This window comes from Ammodytes marinus (genome assembly GCF_949987685.1).
Source record: "Ammodytes marinus genome assembly, chromosome: 1".
NCBI classification, from domain to species: domain Eukaryota; kingdom Metazoa; phylum Chordata; class Actinopteri; order Uranoscopiformes; family Ammodytidae; genus Ammodytes; species Ammodytes marinus.
This window is the reverse complement of record NC_137230.1, coordinates 17008981-17034205: the sequence shown is the minus strand read 5'-3', so window position 1 is coordinate 17034205 and position 25225 is coordinate 17008981. Positions and strand designations below refer to the sequence as shown.

Sequence of the window (25225 nt, the reverse complement as noted above, 5' to 3'; positions counted from 1 at the left end):
GACTAAATGGCGAGATTGCTCTGCCAAAAAATAGGGAGGCTTCATTAGACTATTATGCTTCAGTAAGTTTGTGGAAGTCTGTTTCACCAAAGGGGCCCATTCATAAGCCTTTTGGCAAAATTGGTCCTATGTAATCTAAAACTTACAACCAAATGTGAACAATCATTGTTATTACTGATTTCAGATGATGCTTGTGATTAACATGATGGTCAACTCTCTTTTGATTATTCATGGCATCACGTGAAGTGTGTTTGTGTGTGTGTAAAAAACTTTGAATGGCTGTAGAGAAAAGCCCGTTGGCTGTTTGGTGAGTGAAAGCAAAGGGAAAACTGAGTGTACTGGGAGCGTGAGGTGGGTGGGGTGGATGTGCTTCTCCTCCTTAACACGCATGGCTGAGGTCGTTTATGTAAATGCGTGAATTTAATTTTCAAAAGGACAGCCCTTTCCCTTTGCCCAATGAAAATGAACCGCGGCTGACACCTGGCTATAAACCCAGGAAGAAACCCAAAGTCCTAATCAGAAATCTGTTTGAAAAAACCCAGAGAGGCGCAACAGCAGCAGCAGCAGCACAGGCAGACTAGTGACGGACAGACAAGACCGTGATGACTTCCAGTAAGATCGAGATCCCCGGTGAGGTGAAGAGCGACCCCGCTGCTCTCATGGCAAACCTCCAACTGATGCCCAGACCGGTACCCAACCCGGAGATCAAGTACACCAAGGTCTGTTTCTGTCCACACTCCGCTGCCGTACCGGCCGGCTTTGCGCGCGACGACTGCGCTTCTCCCCGTATTTGTCCGATTGCGTTTCTTAAACTCAACCTTTTTGAACTAAAGTTTGTATGTGTGTGTGTGTGTGTGTTTGTGTGTGTCAGCAGCCGAAGCTTCGGCATCAGCCCGGGTGTAGACGAGCTCACACACGGGGCTCGAGCCCATAAACTTCTACGAACAACTTTTTCCCAACTTCCAGTTAAGAGTTGATAAGATGAGTGCTCGTTTAATGCGTCCACGTGCTCTCAGTGTATAGCTCAACTTTAAATGATGAATAACTAACTCCTGACCCAGATGATTTAAAGTAAGGAAGTAGATAACGGACATTTTATAATTAGTAATTTTTTTTCTTTTTCTTTTCTTGGTAGCCTATCACATTACCTTTTTTTTCTTTAAAAAGTAGGCTACATTTTAAAATTTGTCTCATTGCATGGATCTAGGATTATAATACATACCTATAATTGATTTTTCATACAATTTTGGCCAATTATAAATATGCATGCTGCAAAATAACAGACGCGTAATCAGCGAAGGGCGTATCATAGTTTGGGCTTGTTAATGAAAAAAGGAATTTGAAAATGACTAACACTCACGTGCACAATGATAATCATGTATTATTATAATTATTATAATATGTTTTATATTTAATCCACATTGCACCTGAAACGCAGTCTCAGCAAACACAGGCCAACATTATGCAGATCACTATATTGGAAGCCAATTAATAGAATGTATTTTTCAATTAAACTCGCCTAATAAAGCGATATATAGACCGTAAATAAAGGGATACTTATACATTTGAAATATTGCAATTTTTATAACCAAATCGTTTACTATTATAATGTCTCCCTTCAGTAGGCTAGTGTTTTCTTGTGTTATTCAGTGAGCCGTTAAGCTCTAAGTTTAATTAATGTCAGATTGCTCACACTGATTTAATGAATCAATGGTAAAGTGTGAGTGTGTGTGCACATGGAAAACAGCCCTCATTTGTGTTCTGCCTGATCCTAAAGGCTTGTCTTTCGATGACATCAGCAGTCACAGCAATTTTAACTATAAACACAAGTTATTCAAGTCCAAAGTAATTTATATCAAGCCTTATCTCCTTATTGTATGACAGTAAAGTGAATACATTGGTCTGGCATGTGTTATCAGAGCAGTGTTTGGATCGCCCCACAGTGTGTGGGTGGGAAAAGAGGGATGCAGAAATAAGCTAGAGAAAGGAAACTTGAGAGTCAAACAAAGAGCTGAAACAAATCATGTTGCAAATATGACAAAAAAACTGCTTTCAAGTAGATCTTAATTAAAACATCTGGTGAGAATACTGTTTAATATGTTGATATCCTGTAGTTAGGGGCTGCAAATTGTTAACATAATCAATACATTGCAGTAAACACACTGTTGCATAATTAAGCAATAATTAATCTTTTGGAGCCATAGTGCTTTGTCCATGCACTGCAGGTCACACACATGTTGAAAAAAGTTTACTTATACAATGTTTTGTTGCCTGCACTGTCTTGATATTTTTTATAAATTAAATATATATTCAAGTTGACACATTGGGACACTTTGAAGCAAATTTAAGTGATAAGTTAAAGATCCTTTCCTTTCCTTTTCCTTTTCCTCTGATATTCTAGTAATGTGTCTGCATGGTCTTAGCGGCCAGTATGTAGCCAGCTCCGGGTTTTGTTGCTTTACTGAAAAAAACTACAGCAAGTGTTTTTACGATTGCGAGAATAAAGGGCACATCTAGTACAGATTCACGATAGCGAGGTGTAAGTTCAATCAGTGCTATAATCACTCTGTGGTTAACACATACCTCAGGGTTTTGTAAGTGCAAAGGGCACGCTGCTGCTGAGGACGGTACGTGCTGTGTAAAGGCTCTTCCCAGTTGTAAGCCTTCCCCAGTTTCCTCAACAGTTTTTCACAGCGTTAGTTAAACGGTGTACAGGAGGGAAATTTAGGGAGCGACTTGGTGAATTAACCCCCAGGAATTTGGATCATCCTGTGCCTGTTGGTTTGGTGGACATAGGGGGCAGAAGGGCCCTGATTTATGGGAACCCCTGGCGTGGGCTCTCCTCACACCCTGTTCCTGTTCTCCACCCCACAAGGGGAACAACCAACACTGTTCGCTGGCCTATAGGGCGTGTGGATGGATCTGCAAAGCTTCCACACACATATTTTCCTAAGCTATTGTTTTTACACCGACACATTAGTATTTTCTTTTTTGCAACATAATGACAATGCAATGTTTAGCTTTTTCTAATCAAAATTAAAAAAATCTTGGCAAATATCCTCCAGTCACCATGACTGTTCTTAATGCTGCAATGCAAAGATTGCATCTTTCTGAGCGACCCTGGAAACTGAGATATGGCTGGTACAGTATAATTACTTACCAGGTTTGCCTCTATTACGAGGGAAGCATGTGATAACAAAAGGGTTACTGCAATCTAGGTTTGCCCCTTGTCCTCTTCACAGTCATGAACTGCTCACCGTCAAAAGACACACAGATTAAGCTATCTTCCCTCTTGTGTGCATCAATACAAGATTGAAGATATAGTCTATTGATATCTCCATGAGCAGAATTTGTCGTTTTCATATACGCCCAAAGCCAAAGGCACCAGGAGTAAAGCTGTCTCTCGCTTGTCCTATCCCCCTACCCCTACATTTCTATCGCTAGAAGGCTCCAACAGCTGTGTTACATGACAGAAACAGTTTAAAGGTTGATAGGCCCACGAAGGAAGCCATAAATAAGAGAGCCATGATAGCTATTTATTGATGTTTTCCACTTATGGCGGACGTGGAGCAGATAGACTCTATGAATAATGAAGGCAAAGAGAGAAACTTTTCCTGCTCCTTTTTAGTGGGTGATACTTCAGGCCTTTGTGGTTTTTCACACCGTTCAGTGATAATGAGTTGTTAAACCAGACACTTAGCGGGACACATTTTATAGGAATTTAAATAACTCTAGCTGCTTTTGCTTTCAAGGTTAAAGGAATGGTCTGTAAAAGGTTTGTTTGTGTGTTTGTGTGTGTGTGTGTGTGTGTGTGTGTGTGTGTGTGTGTGTGTGTGTGTGTGTGTGCGTGTGTATGTGTGGTGAAAATGCATTTGTAAGGTCAGCACATTTGTTTGCCTTTTTAGTATGATACAATAGACTTTTTTTAAGAACTATGAAGACATGATCCACAAAAATTTGCCATTTAGACGTCTGAAACAAATGTTTATGCCAACAAATCTCCTGTTTTAAGATGTTATTTGTTGTTTCAATAGTTTTTTCCTGCAGCCTAATTCTTTAATTGGGTAATAACATAGAAACTACTGCAAATACTACAAATACAAAGAACTAACAAGGACCAGATTGAGGGATCAAATTGAGTGTGTCCATTGTCTGAGTTACACATCTCTGGCATTAGTGCACTTTCACCGTAGGAACCTTTGCAAACCCTGTCCGTTGAAGACCCGCGTTATTTGTGAAGCAGTCCGAAGCAGAGACGTCCACTCAGTTTGGATGAATAAGAGGCTCCATCAATCTGTCACTGATTGAGATAGCACAGATGGAGGCTTGGGGCTCCCCGATGCTGGGTGCTGTCCACTGGGGTGTAAATGATGACCCTGTCTCACTGTGTGGGTTAGTGGCCCTGCCTCGCCAGAGCCTGACCTGCGGTTCTGGAGTTTTTCACTTCAAAACCGCCATCTTACTGCGATCAAGATCAAACAGAGCCCAAGTTAAGGGATACTGTGCAACTAAATGATTTATCACAACGAGCACAGCGAGAACTCCCCTTCCCATTTCCCTGCCTTTGCTTACACAATCTCCCTGTTCGCACACATATGGCCACATACTCTCTGAAACACATCTCTTTGATTGTGACAGGGTAAGTGTGCACCGCCATTAATATGTCCATTGGTGTGAAATGCCTACTTGTGCAGCGAGTGTAAATTATCATCTTAGTGGACACGTCAACATCAGGTCCCCTGTCTCTTAATCACTGTTTAAGGAAGAGCAGTGACAGCGAGGTTACCCTGTTAACTTCCCATACCTTTCACTCCGCGGCCCTCCTGACAAGCAGCGTGTAAATCCTTACGGTGTCATTATGAAAAACATAGGCTTCATAAATCTGGTGGAAGAGGCTCTCTCTCCGGCGAGCACTGGACACAGTGGAGACACAAAGTGCTGTTTTTTTTAGATATTTATTCGTCTGTGGAACAAGCGTCACATTTCTTTAAAAAACTACTGATCCCATGAGTAAAACTACTGTTCTTCAAACATTTGACTTGACCTGAGATTGAAAGAACGGTTAAGAACACAGGAAACCCATCAAACTTCAGATGTTCTCCAGACAAAAAAAAACAGCAGTGGGGAGAGGAGGGGTACATTTTATGGTTGATGCATGAAAATCCCACCGCATGTAGCCTTTGTCTTTCATCAAGATTGTTGATTAAGTCCTATTATATTGTCTTTAGCCATTAACACTTACTGTATATGGAATCTGAAAGGTGATGTACTTTTGAAGAGTGATACATTTTGGCATTCTGTTCTTCTCATATACATATTTAAAAAATGTAGGCACATATTTGGAATTTATGAATGCTGATTGGATAAATTATTGACTGCACTAACGACTGACTTAAACAATTAATTTAGTGTGTCATAAACAGTTGTGTTCAGCTGAAAAAGTAAAATCTAACATCCCTTTGGGGTTTTCAACAATTATTAAGAATAATTAGAATAATTTGTAACACTTTACAATACGGGTACATTAATTAACCTTTAGTTAATGCTTACTTAATGCCTAATAAACATTAACTAAGCATTATTTAACTGGTAATAACTGCTAACTAAGTGCTCAAGAAGCATCAACTAACCATTAATAGCATACACTTAACATTAAATAACAGTTAATTATTGTAAAGTGTTACAGCATAATTTAAGGCTGAATCAGGCTAACATTTAAACTGTCTGGTCTTTCTGTGATGTGTAGAGTCTTCTGTGGTTTCTGACTACTGGAAGAAATACATCAACGGGAAGAGAAAAAAAAATCAATACAAATGTTGTTTGTAATTACAGCCTTATGTCAAATTAGTGTTTCTCACATAACTTCTGAGTCAGACAGAGCAACTCCAGCTGCTTGCCCACACACACACACACCAACGATACAAAGACGTTTGCCAGTCAGTGACAGCGAGGTCGCCCTCGCCCAAACCCATCAGCGCAGGGTGGCATTGTCTGCGGGTGTGTGAATGGAAAACATGAAGGCTCCACGGTTTCAGACATGTGGAGAGAGAGAGAGAGTAGGGGGAAAAAAGACCAGCTGGTCTCCACTTTCACATGCTCTCTCCACTCACTTGTAACAGTAGTAGTAATTATAAGACTTTTGAAAGCCATCCAGAGAGGAAATAGAGGTCCTGTGATAGGGGAGGATATGAAACTTCCTGCGCAGACGAGTGTTGCAGGTGCCCGGGTAGGATATTCGTCTGGCTGTAGAATCTTGGCGCGTTGTGTATAAACACACACATACATATAAACCCCCCATTGCCCTAAACAAAAAATATTCACAACAACCCACCCCACCTCTTGTCTCCCCCCCTCATCTTTACAAAACAAAAAAGCGGGTAGCATTACATGTCCCTGCAGCATTAGCATCTGAGCTGTGAGAACAAGCAAAGAGCCAAACAGATGTTTTGTTTGCTGCGGGAAGTATTTTGGCATTTCTTATTTCCCATTACAGTTCACTCCTAAAAAACATGAATTATCTCAAAAGATCACGCAAACTTATGTCAACATGAACAAACAAAGATAATTGTACTGCAGCGCTAACAAATCTTGATTTTTTTACTCAATATATAGAAGATTAAGACACCGGTATCAAACCAGCTACTTTACAATGAACAAATCCACAAACATGCACCAATTTTGCAGGCGATTTAAAACATAAAATAACTATTAAAAGGTGTTTGTGTAAATCCTGTCATCTTGTCATTACCCCGATGTCCAGGTTCTCTCTGGATGATGCGATTGACAGCTTGGGAGTTGCTAAATGTTTTGCAGCTGCCCTGTGGCCCATGCAGAAAAGTCTTGACCTGTAGGCTAAGTGCTTCGCTCTAATCCACATCAGGCATCCTCGTTATGCCTCAGAAATCACATATCACACCTTTTTTTTGTCCGTGTTTCTGCTTTTAAAAAATGAATGCAAATGTTTTAAACTCGGTCCTTTAAAAGGTCCTCATTGTAAGAGTGACACATTGTTTGATTTGTCTCTAGATACCAAGTTAACTGAGTATTTTTTTCTTTTTTAATGAACATGAAACCATCATGCAAAGTGATAGCAAAGACCCCGCAGGGAATGGGAAAGAAAACACTATTTGTCATTTGAAAATGTGAGCCTTTGCACTTTCTTTTCTCATTCTTTTGTTCTTTGCCCCTCGCCCAAATGATCCTAAAAGCAATTTTAAGAAACCTTGAGAGTTGATTTACCTCTCGGTCATGTCATCTTAATCAAGTCTCTCAATGGAAGTAGACAAAAGTCTAACACCAGTCCGGGCCCAGAGAGAGGTCTGAGCCAAGCGGCGGCTGACAGTTGTCCTTTTTCTGGCTGTGATTTAGATGGCGGCCCGCTCCACTGTTCTCCTGCTTCATCCGTTCTCCTTTAGCAGTGTCTTGTGAGAGGGGTTACGCCATGCATAAAGCTACCCATGGACTGCATTCTTGCCCGGACCGTTGAGGCTGTCAGGGGGCTCCTCTTGATTTAGGGTGCCCCACTTCAGTGGCCCCTATAAATTTAAAAACTAATTCAGTGCTCTACAGGACTTTCTGTTTTTGTAGCTGGCCCTCTGCTCCTTATCGTTACTGACAATTTTATGAAGTGCTCTTAATGAGCTTCAGATTAAAGGTGGCCTCTGATGGAAGGCGCCGGAGAGGACTGAGCTGGAAGAGCGGAGCCACTTTGGCCTCGTCCGTCTCCCCTTGTGTGTGTGTGTGTGTGTGTGTGTGTGTGTGTGTGTGTGTGTGTGTGTTAAGGTGTGTGGGGGATGGTGTGGGTACAAAGGAACCGTAGAGAGGAGTGAGCCTGTAACGTATGGTTCTGCGGCGTGGTACACACAGATACTGAACACCTTAAACGTCTGCGTGTGAGTTATTCGCATGCACACTGTGAGCCTGCGAGCCGTGGGAATGGAGAGGAGGAGGGAGAGAGAGAGAGAGAGAGAGAGAGAGAGAGAGAGAGAGAGATGTGTTTGCTGCGACTCCAAGAGTGTTCAGACTCCCTGGAATTTTATACCAGCCCAAAAGTAAACACATCTAACAGTTTACTGCCAATTAAATAGTACTTAAAGCCCAGTGTTTAGTTAGGTAAACATGTTGGAGGGGTTAGACGAGGCTTGGGCCGGTGGTCTACTTGAACCCTGAGCTCAGTGTATCTCAACTCCTCTAAAGCAGAAGGGACTTTAAGAGCATATGTATACACACACACACAGAGAGTTGTGCCAGCAGATGTTCTCCTTGCACTCTATCTATCAGGCAGACTGACAGCCATTAGAAACAGTGTGTGAGTAGACGGCCTAATGGATCTAAACATGTCAGCGAGGAAGGAGCGTTTTCTTTTGTTGTTGTTTTGTTTTTAAAACTTGCGTAAAATAGATTTGAAATTTCAAAAAAGACACCATTTTGTTCCACTTTTCATCAGCGTATAAAAGGCCTTTGCTTTTCTTTCAGTGACATCATTCACTGCTTTGTGGCTCTGTAAACACTTATTTAGCTTTTTGGTCTTAATAGGTGTTGAAAATGTCCTGTTTTGGGTTCCCAGGCGGTTGTTTAACGGAAGACCTGCTTTAACGCATCACAGAAACCAAGCGCGGCACGTGTTTTATGATCTCGTAAACGAGCAGTGATGTTGTGAAACGTGTGTCTGTGTGTGCTTGGGTTGGGGGACTGGGGGGCTAGGTGGGGGTTTGGTGTCTGATAGCGATTTATCTGCCCTGCTCCCCACCACCCCTTTTGTCTGGATGGTGGAGCACTCCCCAGAGAGCAATGCTGGACAGGCAGGAATCTCTGTCCAGATTTCAAGAGATTCTCCCATATCCCTTGCACAATAGTCTGGAAGACCTGGGACTGCTGCATGAGAGCTATTGGCCAACATGCTGTAATGAAATGATTACTTAACATAACACAAATATTTAGAGATTAAAAAATTCTTGTCATCTCCCACTCAAGCTCAGTTGGTTTGCCAACTGTTTAATCTCTCGAACAAAGTCAGCTTGAATATGGACTTGGATATGAATTTGAGCAAATAGGGAATTCAATTTATGCAAAGAATGTCGTTTTTTTGCATACATTTAATTCACAAATTAAAAAAGGCATGACTCAGAGCCTTCATTGTGTTAACTAAAATGCTAAAAACTGCATTATTTTTCATTGCAGATTTTCATCAACAATGAGTGGCAGGACTCTGTTAGTGGGAAGGTCTTTGCTGCCTACAACCCGGCTACTGGAGAGCAGATCTGTGAGGTCCAGGAAGCAGATAAGGTAAATACTCCTACAGCAAACCATCTCCGGACAGTTCCAGTTGCTTCTAGTTCATTTTACACCTGTAAACTGCTTCCAAATTATTAAGAAAAAGCATTAATGTGAAATATGAGATCAGTCTACTATTATTTCTATTTTCAGCTCATTTTGAGTGAAGAAAAAAATATTCAGAAACATGCTGCTGGCATGAAAAGACAGATTTCATCAGTTTACAAGAATGCAAAAATACACTTTTTTTACTGGGCCAAGTTAGATAATAAGTATGTTTCCCTTCTTGTGTTAAAGGCGGATGTTGATAAAGCGGTGCAGGCAGCTCGCCTCGCTTTTTCTTTGGGGTCCGTGTGGCGAAGGATGGATGCATCAGAGAGGGGACGTCTGCTCTCCAAACTGGCCGACCTGGTGGAGAGAGACAGTGTCTATCTAGCGGTAAGTTGAATATGGGCATTTTATCTGAATTAGACTATGTGAAAATCTTTAAAATGCTTTTTTTGTCCCACTTAAGTATTCTTATCCTACCTTATTATAACTGCATCTGTTTATCTAATCATATTCTTATTTAATATATTTTCTGTTATTCAATCATTTGTATACCTTCTTCAGAGCACTTTGAGTTGCCTCTGTGTTTAGGAATACGAATAAACCGACTTTGCCTCAAAGAGAACATAACTGTAACTTAGGGGCTGTATTTGTAGTTTAGTGTTATCTTAGTGTCACATTTCACCCATGGGAGTGTGTAAAGGCTGGAACAGTATGGAATTATGTGAGGATCACAAGGTTATATCACATATTTCTCAAACCTCTCCCTGTCTCTCTTCAGTCTCTGGAGTCACTGAACAGTGGGAAGCCTTTCCTGCCCACCCTGTTTGTGGACCTCCAAGGAACCATAAAGACACTGAGATACTTTGCTGGATATGCAGACAAAACCCACGGCACCTCCATTCCAATGGGTAAGATCCCTCTTTGAGAGCTAGAGCAGAGTTATAGTGAAATGTACAAAAGGCCGATTGGTGATAAGGGTGAGTGGTGCTAGGAGATTAAACGTTAAAGAAAGATTAGTATGGCGATGAGAGAAGTTGTCGAGCAAATAACCATGTTTGTTTATATGGACACAGAGGTGCTGTTTAAGTGAAACCCCTGGACTGTTATTGGACATGGGTATAAAAGTATTGACTGAACTGTGTCTTTACTAAAGAATAAAACCTTAGCAGCAAAAGTTGGTGTCTTGGTCATATTATGATGATCAGATGTGCCTCAGTGTGAAATCATATGTTTCATGCAAAGTTCAACAGTTTGTGTTAATATATACATATAAACATTCTATTCATGCTATGAACGAAACACTGACATATCTTATATCTTTCAAGTTAACATGGCAAACTGTTATAACAGATAACAGATCCAGCGGATATGGAGCAACATCACAATTCTTTTAGATCCTGTAGAAGTGTCTAAAAACCGAAGTAGTGAGCTGAAAGGCGCTTCAATGCAAAAAATTTATTAAGCATTCTCATTTGATCAATTTATAGTACAATAAAGGAGTATTGATTATAGCTGCTTTAAAAAAACTGACATATTTAGTTGAATGAAAAATAGTTTTGTTGTAAAAGCATGTTTATCATCCTTAGCAAAGTAAGATATCATATCACATTGGTGATCAAACCAAACATTAACATGTATTGTCCCAGGGAGGCTGCCACCAGTGTCGCCGACTAAGTGAGTTGAATTTGGGGGTTGTAAAAGGGTAGAGTTGGCTGTTTGTTTCAACAGGAAGCACACAAAAAGGAACATTTAATAAGAGAGGACATCGAAATCCCTTCCGATACCAATGTGTTGTCACTCTCCAGGTTTCTCTTACACTGCTGCGAAACCAACCACAGTGAGCATTTCTCCAGGACAGTTTTTTCTCCACTAGACTTTGGGAGAACATAAACAAGAGTATTCCTGGTGTCCTGTATGATGTAAGGCTGTCACTGACGGTCGTGTTTGTTCACCTGTCAGGATAAGCTGCAGGACATCTAACAGCAGCAGCCCCTCAGCATCTATCCGTCTTGCACGTAATGCGGAGCTTATTGTGTTGGACTTGTATCATAGACTGTGTGAAATGAATGGGGAGTGTCATCTTGTGGAGCACCTTTGGCTACACAGTTTGGTATAGTTTACATTTGCGCCTTCCAAATTGTAATATAAGTCATTCGTGGGCGTCATACTTTTCAAACAGACCTTGCAGATACTTGAGTTCCTCCTGAAAATCCCATCTCTAATAGGGTTATAGTTTCGTTCTCCAAACAATAACTGTGCTGTAGGAGGCATCATCCCAAAAGGTTGACACATGAGAATGTTTAGTGTACGTTTGTGTCCATTGTTAGACTTTCACTGTATTCCATTGAAAATGATAATCTGGCTCGTCATCTACCGTCATTCCGGTCCAGATGCAACATTAGGCAATGTTTCATCAGCTGCTGACACATTTAAACACACATTTCCCAATATTGATTGTTTTTGTGGAGAATGAACAAGCATGGCACACCCTCACTAAAGTACCTCCTTTAACTTAAGTAATGCAAGAGGAATGAGCAAACCTTTCCAGCATAACACCCATCTCCATGACCTAAAACAGCCACACACATGCCTGTGCTGTAGGAGGCTCCAAACGAAATGTAATCTCTCACCAGGGTAAAGTAAGCAGGAATGTTGCGTGTGAATTCATTTACAAATTAGCATGTTGAGTCAACAACTCTTGGGGTATCAGGTCTTGACATTTTTCATGTGTTTCAGGCATTTGTCAAGCCTTTTACTACTGAAGCTCGAAATTAATAACCCTATTTTCTCTTTGTGTGTGTTTGCGTGTGTGTGTGTGTGTGTGTGTGTGTGTGTGTGTGTGTGTGTGCTGCACGTGTGTTCCTCTACAGATGGAGATTATCTGACATTTACCAGACACGAGCCCATTGGAGTTTGTGGACAAATTATCCCTGTGAGTACAACCCTTCTTACTAGTGACACGTATGATGGATACAAATGGACATAAAAGCTTGACAAAAAAAAACCAGATATGAGTGAACTGGCTGAGGTTAAAAGAGATGTCAGTGATTGTAAGTGCGGGCTGTTTTTTGATTTACATTCTGCATTTTCCAGTAATTCCCAGACAGTCAGTGTTTATTCGGGTAAATCCTGCCCGAAAGCCCCGAAAATAACGGTGCCAGTGAGTTTGAGTAATAGAAAGAAAAAGAAAGAAGTGAGAGGCAGAAGAGCAAGCTGCAGGATTTAACACAGCGCGTTTGAGGAAGGGAGAATGGTGAGAAAAGTGGAAAAGATCAAGGAGAAAGAGACACTGTTGATTGTGCAACAGTGCAGAAAGCGTGTGGTTCTGCATTGAGCCCCATGGGCTCCTGTGTAAAGCAGAAATAACACAGGCCTGTGTTGTACAGTGATATGGCTTTATTGCACATGTGTTGCAATTTCCCGACTTTCTCAGAATACTGTGGGAAGAGAAAATACTGTAAGAGTGCCGAGAACATTTTCTCACTTGACTCTGTTTAGACAGAGTGAAAATGAGAGTAAGTGACTTAAGAGCGATGAGTTATTGAGCTCGACTTGTGACCACCCAGTGTGTCAGTCAGATGCATGATGTCTTTTTTTCCGGGATGTGTGTGTGTGTGTGTGTGTGTGTGTGTGTGTGTGTGTGTGTGTGTGTGTGTGTGTTTGTGTCTCATGTACAGTGGAACTTCCCTCTGATGATGACAGCATGGAAGCTGGGTCCAGCGATTGCATGTGGAAACACCGTTGTCCTCAAACCAGCTGAGCAGACACCACTCACCTGTCTCCACATGGCAGCTCTCGTCAAAGAGGTAAATGACAGAATTGCTTTGCCAACCACAAATGTGATCGTAAGGCAGTTTACCAACATGCTAGGACAGTACTCCAATAACTGAATCAGAATCACTTACAGTTTTTTTTAGTTTTCCAAGAACACAGTGTTCAGTATGAATCTGAAAAACAAGGTTGGAAGGTTATTCAGTGAAACCCCAAGGCAGCAAAAATCAGATGTGTCCCTTTTATTTCTGGTATAGCTTTTCAGAGTGTGTAATCCTTATTTCCATCCTATTTTATAATATACCTGAATTCAATAGCCTTGAGCAGAGGATCTTTTCACTGCTGACTGAGAGTGCTGTCGTACGTTCAGCCGTACACAGCAATTTTTCTTGTTAAAAACTTATCAAAAGACTACAAAATCCACAGAAACAATCATAATGTTTTTACTGCTGCAAATAGTTGGCTGCTGATCTACTATGCTGCGATCACATTGTATCGTTTAGAACGTATTTACGAGCAGCGGGCTGGGGGGGAAACGCTCACGTCAGCCTCCGAATTGTAATTCCAAGTATGAGGTATTGGGAAAATATTTTCTATTTAGTGAAAAGACATGTTAACAAGCTGTTGGCAGAACGGCTGCAAATGCACCTTAAAAACCTAAACCATAATACAATCCAATATCAATGCAGATACAGTTGATTCAGTTTGTTTAATTGGAACAATACAGTGTTTGTTTGAATCTCGTTTCACTTGGTAACCAACTCATACAAACAATAAACCCAGCTTAAGGTTACTATTAGGGCTAACACCATGGCGTGATGTGTGAAACACTATGCTGACATTGCATAAATACAGCATTAGCCCTGTATCAGTGATGGTATAGGTTTAGTTTAGTACCAAACTGAACTTATTATCTTAAACTAGCAACAGGCTAAACTTACTCCAGGATGTCTTCACTCAAATAGCCCCTTTTACACAGCCAGTGAAAGCCGGGAATATGACGGAATTTCGGCCCAAGCCCTGCTGTATAAATGCAACCGTTGCGGAACGGGGGAAGAAAGGTGCGAGAAATTGTTCCGGGAATTTTACTACCTCGGGGGGTAGTAAGATTGCCGACACAATCAGTTCCGCCTCTCTGTAGAAATGCGGCCAGCTTGTTGATGCGGAACAGGGGGGCGTTTGACGTTCCATAGCCTACGTTCTAAACATGCGACCATGTTAGCAGTTGAAGGACGTGTGTTTAACATTAATCACGGCGGCCTGATGTCCAGTAAAAATCACCAAATAAAAGGAACGGCGTATAATCTAGTTGATCATAATCCGCTGCTCAATCTAAACCCCCACGCTTCATTTTGCAGAGTTTATGAGTCTATTTCTGCCCGGGGGAAGTTGTACAATGAAGTAGGAAAGCTAGGCTAGGCTAAGCTAGGCTAAGCTAGGCTGCTACCGGATCGCCACCGCTATTATTATCCTAAATCTGAGCGTTTATCCACACTTTATTTCTGTCTACAGTAACGTGACTTCACACTGTGTGTATGTGTATGTCTGAATGGTAGAGCACTGCCCCCAAAGAGACTCGCTCACAGCCAACCTGTCACACAAACACACAGACAGTTAGTTGACGCAGTGAGCCGAGTGATTTTGTCAGTTTGGTTGTTAACTGTCCCAGAGACGTTGGACTCAGCGCGTAGCGAGATCGCCACCGCTATTATTATCCTAAATCTGAGCGTATATCCACACTATATTTCTGTCTACAGTAACGTGACTTCACACACTGTGTGTATGTGTGTATGTCTGAATGACAGAGCACTGCTCTCAAAGAGACTCGCTCACAGCCAACATGTCACACAGACACCCACCCACATACACACACACACACACACACACACACACACACACACACACACACACACACACAGGTGACGCAGTGAGCGGAGTGATATGTTGTCAATTTGGTTAACTATCCCAGAGATGTTGGACTCTGCGCGTAGTGAGATCAACGGGCACATCACAGGGACAGTCAAATACGGCCCTCTTAGTGCAAGCCCCAGCACTCCTGCTCTCAATTCACCAGCCAGTGTTGTTGTTGTAAAGCAGCTGACCGGCGCGACGCTAAATGTTTATGTCACACCTGACGCTGCTTACAAGCACCTCTTTCATTCCGGAACGCTGTGTAAAAGGGGCTACTGATCTTTCTTTATATGTCCATGCTACTGATGCGCCAACATGCCGGCGTTGCTTGGTTCTGTGTAAATAACACCTAACCAAGCAGTGCCACTCTTTCGTTCCGTCAATATGCCGCAATCTCTAGCCCCTTTTACACGGAGATTGCGGCATATTGACGGAACGAAAGAGCGGCAATTTGCCGGCTCTGCTTGGTTAGGTTACAACAACAACCCTGGCCGGTGAATTGAGAGCAGGAGTGCTGGGGCTTGCACTAAGAGGGCCGTATTTTACTGTCCCCGTGATGTGCCGGTTGATCTTGCTACGCGCTGAGTCCAACATCTCTGGGACAGTTAACCAAACTGACAAAATCACTCAGCTCACTGCGTCAACTGTCTGTGTGTCTGTGTGTGTGTTTGTGTGACAGGTTTGGGGCAGTGCTTTGCCATTCGGACATACACATACACACAGTGTGTGAAGTCACGTTACTGTAGACAGAAATATAGAGTGGATATACGCTCAGACTTAGGATAATAATAGCGGCGGCGATCTGGTCGCAGCCTAGCTTAGCCTAGCCTAGCTTTCCTACTTCATTGTACAACTTCCCCCGGGCAGAAATAGACTCATACACTCTGCAAAATGAAGCGTGGGGGTTTGGATTGAGCAGCGGACCTTATGATCAGCTAGATTATACACTGTTCCTTTTATTTGGTAATTTGGTGATTTTTACTGGACATCAGGCCACCGTGGTTAATGTTTAACACATACGCCCTTCAACTGCTAATATGGTCGCATGTTTAGAACGTAGGCTATGGAACGTCAAACGCCCCCCTGTTCCGCATCAACAAGCTGGCCGCATTTCTACAGAGAGGCAGAACTGATTGTGTCGGCAATCTTACTACCCCCCGAGGTAGTAAAATTCCCGGAACAATCTCTCGCACCTTTCTTCCCCCGTTCCGCAACGGTCACATTTATACAGCAGGGCGGAGGGCCGAAATTTCGGCATATTCCCAGCTTTCACTGGCTGTGTAAAAGGGGCTTCTGTGTAAAAGGAGTGAGAGATGAAGGCCTACCTACCGACATGTATTTGAGCAGAGATTTGATTGCTAGGGGAAAAAAGAGAACGAGCAGCTTAGGCATTGACTTTGGATCATAGTCAGCAAAAAAAAAGACTTATTCAAGCTAGTGAAATTAAACAGGATAGGAACAAAGCAGCATCACATGTTCATGTAGACAAAAACCTTATCATGATGTACAAATTTCAGTGTCCACATCCTCCCTGTCTCCCCCTCTGCCCTAGCCTCTTTCTGGAGACTATCTGTCTGTTGCCTTCTCTCTTTCTTGATGTTGTCTCCTTTCTCTGCTAGTAGGGAGGTTTGGGTTGGGTCCGGATTCCCCCACACCGCCTGTGGTTTTGCTTGGCTCTGCTGTCATCTCCGCTAAAGCTTGTTTCCTCTCATATTGTTTTGACAGGCCGGGTTTCCACCGGGAGTCATCAATATTTTGCCAGGATTCGGGCCAACGGCAGGAGCTGCAATTGCTTCGCACATGGGCATAGACAAAGTGGCTTTCACAGGATCAACTGAGGTACGTTTCCCCGAACAAAGTGTCTGGGAGCCACAGCTGCCTACCGCTTGCCGTTGTCAGCAAGTGACACAGTGACCAACATGTGCAGAGCATAAGAGCAGGCTGGGTAATTAGGGGAAGTTGTGTGCCAGTATTGAAGTCTAAATGACAAACAAATGGGGTCTTACTGAAGCTGCGTGCCCTGTCATTACTACTCATCACAGGGGTGGGGTGGGGGGATGTTCTGATTTTATCTTGCACACATGCACATATTTGCGCTGTCAAGAGTATACAAACATCTCTCTGGAAACACTGCCTCTTTTCTTTCTCCCTTCCGCTGTATTAACCGCCACGTCTTTCATTGAAGCTACTATCAGGAAATACACACAAGAATAACCCATGTGGCTTTGCAGAAGTGAGGAGCAGTTAATGGAAAGCTAAATCATCAAGGACGCACCATGTTAGGTGTTGAGTGCCTCTGAGGTGTTACAGTCTGAACGCATTCCTCGGGCCAAAGGGAACAGCCGATTCGTTTTCCGCAGATCATTTATAAACATCTGTTATTTCCAACTGCAAGCTAACCCTTGCTGGTATAACCATTTACAGCAATCCTAATGCAGAATTTATGTTATGATGGGACCAGCCTGCTTTCATACAATGTTTGGATTAGACCTTTGCTTTTTGGGGATGAAGAAATTATAAAATGTTTTTCCTATTGTCATTCTCTCTTACACACATACACAGCAATAGACACACCCAATCAGTGCGTGATCACCTTCTAACACAAACATCTTCCTTTGTTTTATCATCGCCTTGATTGAACACTTCCTCTGGGAGTGGCCCAGTTTTTTTCTTCTTCTTCTTCTTCTTCTCTTTACTAGTTCTCCTGTTGTTTCATGTGATCTGGAGTCAATTAGAGGAGAATGAGCTAGAGCCGTAAGACAACTGCTGATGCCCAGACAGTGAGTCACCGTGCTGTAGTAGCTATAGTGGATCAGGAATATAAGCGACCACAGCATCTCTTCTTAGGGTGGAGTGGTGGTGGTGTATAGCTACAGGTGGATTTCAGGGACCAAAACTCCATCCTCGTTTCTGACTCATATGCTTTGCTGTGACTTAACGCAGGAGGAGTCTTGCAGCCCAGCATGTTTCCTTCACCCCTGAATAAACACACGCTAACCTCCACTGAGTCAGCCTCTCTCTGGGTCTCTGATCAAAGACAGACAAAACTCATCAGAACCAAACCATCAAGCCAAACCAAGTATCACATTGCTTACATACCAGCCCACAGCACAGCAGTTGATTCTATCCTATTCTATTGTTTTTCTGATACATCTTATTAGTGGCTTAAGGCGAACCAGACACTAGAGAAGATAATGAGACAAGATGAGTCTTTTCTGTGCTGGAGGTGTTTTTTTTGTTTGTTTTTGTTTTTCTGGACATTGAGAGGGTATTTTCCCCACTTCATCCTGTCAGTGCTCTCGGAAAATAAAACAGGCCGTATGAGTAACAGGAAGACGAATACTTGTCTAGGGTGTAGGGCTGGAAGGGAGGTGTGTGGTGTTTCTCAAACTTGTTATCTAGGTGCTATCTAGAGATAATACAATATTTCATAATTTCCCATCTACCATATAGTAGCCTATTCATTTTAAAGTTGTAGTTTGACATTTTGGGGAATACATGTATAGATGAGCAGATTGTTACTTGCTTGACATTTGTTTATGAAGTATCAGTCCAGCAGCCAGTTAACTTAGCATAAAGACTGGGAACGCAGAGAAAAAGCTCGCTTCTGTGCTAAGCTAAAGCAAAGCAAACCAACTGCTGGCTCCAGCTACTTATGGTTTCAATCTCCTTATCTAAATATCCCACAAGAAAGCCACATTGTTATACTTCTTTAAAGGACAATACCAGTTGTTTTGTGTATTTTTGCCACTATTGCAAACTTTTGGTATGGATTTTTTCTCTATTGTTCCAGGAATATTGGTTAACACCAATTTCCATTCATAATTACAATCAGTTAACAGACTCTTGAAACTTTGTGGAGTTTTTAAAAAAATCAATCACAGTGGTGTCATGTCTACATTAACCTTTTGAGGAAACAAAATGCAGACTTTTCAAATCCATTTGCTCATAAACTTCCTCATTGATAATTGTGTAAAAATGCAAAGTAACAAACTGAATGCAGGAGTGATGATCACTGTGACTAATTTCACAACAGTAACACACTTTGAGAGAAAAGCACAAGATCAGTATAGAAGAAAAATATACTTGAGAAAACACATATGGTCCCTTAAGATTAGTTCAGTTAAACATACTATTTATTAGTCCTCATTTTGTTTATTTGATATGGTCACTCTAGATAAGGAGTAGAGTAAAAACAGGCATGATAGGAAGAGAATGAACAACCACAGCCCGGTCGTCTTCCATATTGACACACCAGACACATTTCATACCAACCCTCCCACCGTCTCAGATCGTCAGATCGCAGGACACCACCCACACACCTTGTGGTTGCTTCTTCCTGCCCTTCATTAGACATCAGATTGTGTTCGCGGCTGAAACATCATTTCATTTTCCTGTTGCTGTCTCCAAAGACCTGTAACAGATATGCATCCTGTGTGTTTACAGAACTCATGTTTCAGCTGGCCTACCTCTTTAAGCTATTTAATGGCTCCAGCTGATTTACTGATCTGGCCACGGGCCTGCATCTCTGTGAGTAAACCCCAGATCTCTTTCATTTGCTAGGTCGGCAAGCTGATCCAACAAGCAGCTGGGAAGAGTAACCTGAAGAGAGTGACGCTGGAGCTGGGAGGGAAGAACCCTAACATCATCTTTGCAGATGCTGATAGTAAGTTCTCAAGAAAAAAAATGTTATTCAATGATCCATTTCCCCGTCACCTTAAGTAGGTTGTCCGCCACTATCGCTGTTTTGTTTAGTTATGTTTAGTCCCATTCACAGAACCGTCAATCTGTGCATGAACACACATGGATTGAGAATCTTAAAATACTCATATGTTTTGAGGTGCTATGAAAACCTGTGGATTGATGGGTTTCATATCAATTCTAAGTGGCTCACCAAACCGGGGGTGCCGAGGCATTCAAATGCTTTCAGCAGCCGTGAGAGGGGCTCCCTAAGGCCTGTAAATCAGGAGAATGGACCCTGACTCAGTCGGGTGCTTCAGCCGAGACCCATAAATCACGGGGGTCTGTTAACCCTTCGTATGCAACAGCAGGGTCCTGTCTCTCAGGTGTCAGGTATCAGATTTGCACAGGCTAGCTCCAATATTTATTGGGGGAAATTTTGGAACAACCAAACATATTACTGTTTTTTTTCTTATACATTAAAATTCTTACTTATTGCACTTCGGAGTAAGACTTAATATTTCTTATTAAACAAACCATTCCCATGATGTAGTGTTTTTCATGTTAGTTTTCTAATGATTGACTAAAATATTTCCCCCCCCCAGTGGATCTAGCTGTAGAGCAGGCCCACCAGGGCGTGTTTTTCAACGCAGGACAGTGCTGCACGGCAGGCTCTCGCATCTATGTGGAGGAGCCCATATATGATGAGTTTGTTCGTAGGAGTGTGGAGAGAGCCAAGAGGAGGATAGTCGGCAGCCCCTTTGATCCCACCACTGAGCAGGGCCCACAGGTCAGGTCAACATGTCCAAATCTAAGAGAAACTTCAGCACAAGTTTTATTTTAACAGGAATTCTGTTCCCTTTTTAGTACTTTCAGTCTCTTCCGTTTTCTCTCACTTTCAAAATGTGTTTCTCTATCTTTGTATGTATTCTCTGTCATATGCTCTCATTTAATGTCTATGTCATCCTCCTCTTACTCTACAGATCAGTCGGGACCAGCAGAATAGTATTTTGGAGTACATCCAGAGCGGCATCACTGAAGGAGCCAAGCTGGAGTGTGGAGGCAAAGCTCTGGGCTTGAATGGGTTCTTCATTGAGCCCACTGTTTTCTCTGACGTGAGGGATGACATGCGCATCGCCAGAGAGGAGGTAAAGCGATAAAGATTGGGGATTTTGAAGTTATGTATGTGTGAAAAGCACTTGTGGGAGAAGTATTTTGATTCTTTACTCAAGACAATGTAAAAATACTGTAGTAAATTCACTGTCCTGCTTCTATGTATGTATGTATGTATGTATGTATGTATGTATGTATGTATGTATGTATGTATGTATGTATGTATGTATGTATGTATGTATGTATGTATGTATGTATGTATGTATGTATGTATGTATGTATGTATGTATGTATGTATGTATGTATGTATGTATGTATGTATGTATGTATGTATGTATGTATGTATGTATGTATGTATGTATGTATATCTATCTAACCAATAATATGTAAATATAAATTTGCTAAATTAATTAGAAGATCTAAGACCAACCTGTCCATTCTTATCTGTTCACAGATTTTTGGCCCAGTCCAGCAGCTCATGAAGTTCAAAACAATCGAGGAAGTGATAGAAAGAGCCAACAACACAGATTATGGTTTGGTTGCGGCTGTATTCACCAATGACATCAACAAAGCCATGACCATATCCACAGCCATGCAGGCAGGCACTGTCTGGTAAGTTTCATCTGCTGTGTTTCTTTAGCTGCAATCAGTAATATTTTTCATGTGGGAAGTATCAACCATTTCAGACTCTGGCATCCAGAAACTGTAAACTGGCAACGTGCCACTTCACTATCATTACACAAGCCGCAGAGAAATGTTTTCCTTCCTTTTTTTTCACTCTTTCCCCTCAGCTCAGACATTCGAGATATAAAAATATCAAAAGCAGCATGCCAGTGCACGACAACAATGCAAAACTTAAATTGCAAATGTAAACTGACACTGTAATTTTATAATTTGTATAAATGAAATGGCCATAAAATGTTACTTCTTGAGTTCTCTTAAAATAGTTTTCTTTCTTTTATAATTATCTGCAGATGGTTGCGAGTAGGGGTGGAATTATAGCTAACGTACAGCATCTGCCAAGAATTTTTCAATATACTTACAAACAGACAGAAATCCTTTGCAAGCTGAAGAAACATTTCTTCCACCTTGTCCTTCGTTCTTGATGCCGTCCAATCAACATCCCACTTCGCTGCCTCTGTTGAGGCTTTTTGTTTGGTACTTTGAGAAGGACCAAACCCTAGTTTCTTACCATCTCCTCACCCTTAACAAATCCTGCCTGCTCCCAGGCCGAAACAATATTCCCCCCCGCTGATACGACCACATTGATACAAACAACATTTGCGGTGGACCGCGGCTGTATCATGAGTCGTCTTCCGATCTTAAAGATTTGACTTTAGACATGGTCTGTTGATTAAAGTGACACACGGGGAGGAAATCCCCACTTCCCTTTAGGCCTATTTGAATTTAGCCTCATCATTAGATTTCTCTGTTGGCTTAACTTGTACAGCCTCAACATGACACTCATAAAGAGCTCTTTATCTGAAGTACAATACATCACACAACTTTTGTCCTGTGCACAATATATTTAAGGAAAATTAAATGCTTAATCCGGAGTTTTTTGGCAGCTTCATGGTGATGACAAACCTCAAGTTATTCATGGCAAAGAAATAGTCCGGCTCATAAACTACCCACAACATGTTATCTTTTTGTAAGGATTACAGTAAACAAACAATATTGCTATGCTAACAGGGCTGTTTTACCTGGGGAGAGTCAGGCTAGTTGTTTCTAGTCTTGGTGCTTATCTAAGCTAACCAGCTGCTGACACTGCACACACTGCATGACACACTTACGATAAAATGTGGAACATGCAAACCAAAGGCCCTCCTCAAATATACCTTAAAGATCAACATTCCCATAAAAATACCCAGAAAGAAAGATTCCTTCATTACCCTTTTTTTGGCTTGTTGCTATATAGGCTAGCTACTGTATACATCTGTATATGTGGACAGGTCTGAAAATGAAATCTAAGGCCTCTTTGTTTGAGGCAGAGAAAAAATGCAGACGATTTCAAGACGATTTCTCGAGTACTACAACACTGGCTGGTCGTAGCTATATGTTTACTGTACAGATATGAGAGTGGCATTAATCTTCTTATTCAAATCTAATACAAGAAAACAAATTAGCATATTCCCAAAACATTTTAACTATCCCTCTTAGCCATCATTTACATATTTTGAATATTTGTCTTTTTGTCAAAGGTCACTGTGACAAAGGCTTTGACTTCACCTTGTGGGAAACTGACCATTGCTTCACACAATGATGAGTCCTCCTCTTGCTCAGGATCTTCTCATTCAAAGTTTTTTTTCCCATTTTCTCAGATTAGAAACTCCAGGCTGCAACTTTCCCCAACTCCCCCATTAATCAATTCACAAATATACGACCTGACAACTTGCAGTGGTGTTTGCTTTACCAAAATTGAATGATGTTGTCGAATCCAGAGGGTTTTAAAGAAAGCAATGAATATGAAAAATAAATATTTACACCAGTCTTACTGAATGCAGCTTTGATACCACTTCTTTGCACATAATGATGCAACATTTCTCAACAAGCAAACCACACAAGTCAAACGAGTAAGAGTGATCAATGTTTTGTGTATTTCCCAGGATAAACTGCTTCAACGCTCTGAGCACACAGTGTCCATTTGGAGGATATAAAATGTCTGGCAATGGACGTGAATTGTGAGTATGAATTGGTTGCCTGCCTACACGGAATATTTCTAATTCTGACTTTGTTTTTTGAAAACCTACTTTCCAAATTATCCCATACATCCCATAAAAATGTTTTTTTATCTAAGAGGATATTGCAATTTTTCTACATTAAGACCCTTGAGAAGTGTAAACATTTTATTTCAATGCTGCTGTTGGCGTGAAGGTTTCAACAAAATGAGAAGTATTGTTACTATTTCCTGTTTTTGTGTGTTTTCAGGGGAGACTGCGGCTTGAAGGAGTACTCAGAAGTGAAGACCATCACAATGAAGGTGGTCGCCAAGAACTCTTAAAGCCGCTACACAAGGAGGAGGAGGAGGTGGCATATTCCTCATCATTGTCAACGCCTGTTGTCGGTCCGTTCACTGTGGCAAAAACCACATTAACCATCCAAACTAGATCTTTCCATGGTAACTACAGGCTGTGACCGCTCGCTGCCCTCCCCGGGTCCATCAACTCTGCATTGCTCCACCATGGACAGTCAGCCAATCCCTGTCCAGCCAACTCCAACCGAGTCTGTGGACTGTACCAAGTCTAACTGACAACCACTGAACTACCCCCCATAATGTATACCTCCACCACTAACTACACTAAAGCACTCACAGAGACAATGGGGGAGGCTGTTCTGACTGCAAATCCCAATAACAACCCCCCCCCCCCCCCTGCTAGCCACTACACCCTGACCACCACCCTCCCCCCACCCTCCAACCCTCCCCCCAGATGCTGGATGCTCAGAGACTCGCCGCACTTGCAACCAACCCTTTACTAGCAACTTGTCACGTGTTGGGAAGACAGTTTTTCTTTGGACTGTGCGGTATGATCATCACAAAAAACCTCATGTGTCATTGTCTTTGGTAGAATTTATGCAAGCATGTCAGCTCGTTCAAGACCACTGATGTTGTCCGCCTCAGATATGAATGGATACATTTTTTAATTCAGAATTACAATTTATTTTCTAATTGTCTTTTGTTTATATTTTAGCCTGTACGACTTAACACTGTATGTCAACCTTTTGACTGATGTAAACGTGAAAATGTTAACCTCTTAAAAGCATTTTACTCTCACTTGCCAAAAGAGGAGTTGATGTATTTTAAACATTAAGTAACTGATTTTCATTGATGTCCATCTATGTTTATGTTTATACAATCATATGCTATGAAATTATAAAATGACCATAGTTTTTTTTTTCAGTAAAAACTTTTCTTACTGGAAAACAGTTTTCCCCCGAGTGTTTACTGCGAGTTTCTTCAAGAGGTTACACACTTTACAGTTTCCTTCGGGACTAAGATCCTATCATACACTAATCTTACATTAATTGGGAATATAACGAGTCTTCCTGCTGAACCTCAAAGACCTGGGTCACACACATAGATTATTTACCTACTTTTATTTGAAAATGCTTGCATTGATGCATCTCATTTGGAATTAAAGGGTCGCAAAGAGATGATTTAACTAAAATATTTGCTACATGTTGAACACATGTGGAATTTTTAATTCCTTGAAAAAGGCAAACGTGAAAGATGGTTCTAATTTCTCAGATTGTGTTCCTATTGGGCATTCATCCAATGCTCAAGATTGAAGAACAATATGTAGAAGTGCTTTCTTAATTCTCACGGCTCCACCTACTGGACAGGTAGACTCATGACACCAAGGTGATGGGATTTTTTAAATGGCAGGCATTTGACATGTCACCATAGGAAAAAGCACACGTGTCAATT

The 25225-nt window shown here is 41.6% G+C and overlaps 1 protein-coding gene across 1 annotated transcript; it reads left to right on the top strand.

Annotated features, from left to right (window-relative positions):
• The first annotated feature begins 594 nt into the window (after positions 1-594).
• Positions 595-24638, top strand: aldh1a2 (aldehyde dehydrogenase 1 family, member A2). The gene is made up of 13 exons (XM_080049940.1): positions 595-719; positions 9181-9285; positions 9571-9711; positions 10103-10232; positions 12195-12256; positions 13002-13130; positions 16732-16845; positions 19570-19672; positions 20292-20476; positions 20670-20834; positions 21254-21411; positions 23406-23480; positions 23728-24638. Exons 1-13 carry the CDS (start codon positions 603-605, stop codon positions 23798-23800), a joined length of 1557 nt encoding a protein of 518 aa, XP_079906066.1. The 5' UTR covers positions 595-602; the 3' UTR covers positions 23801-24638.
• Positions 24639-25225: the final 587 nt, after the last annotated feature.

Coding starts and splice junctions, on each gene's coding strand:
- aldh1a2 (XM_080049940.1), top strand. CDS start 603: ATGACTTCCAGTAAGATCGAGATCCCCGGTGAGGTGAAGAGCGACCCC. Junction 12,257..13,001: donor TTTGTGGACAAATTATCCCT/GTGAGTACAACC, acceptor TCTCATGTACAG/TGGAACTTCCCTCTGATGAT. Junction 21,412..23,405: donor ATGCAGGCAGGCACTGTCTG/GTAAGTTTCATC, acceptor TGTATTTCCCAG/GATAAACTGCTTCAACGCTC.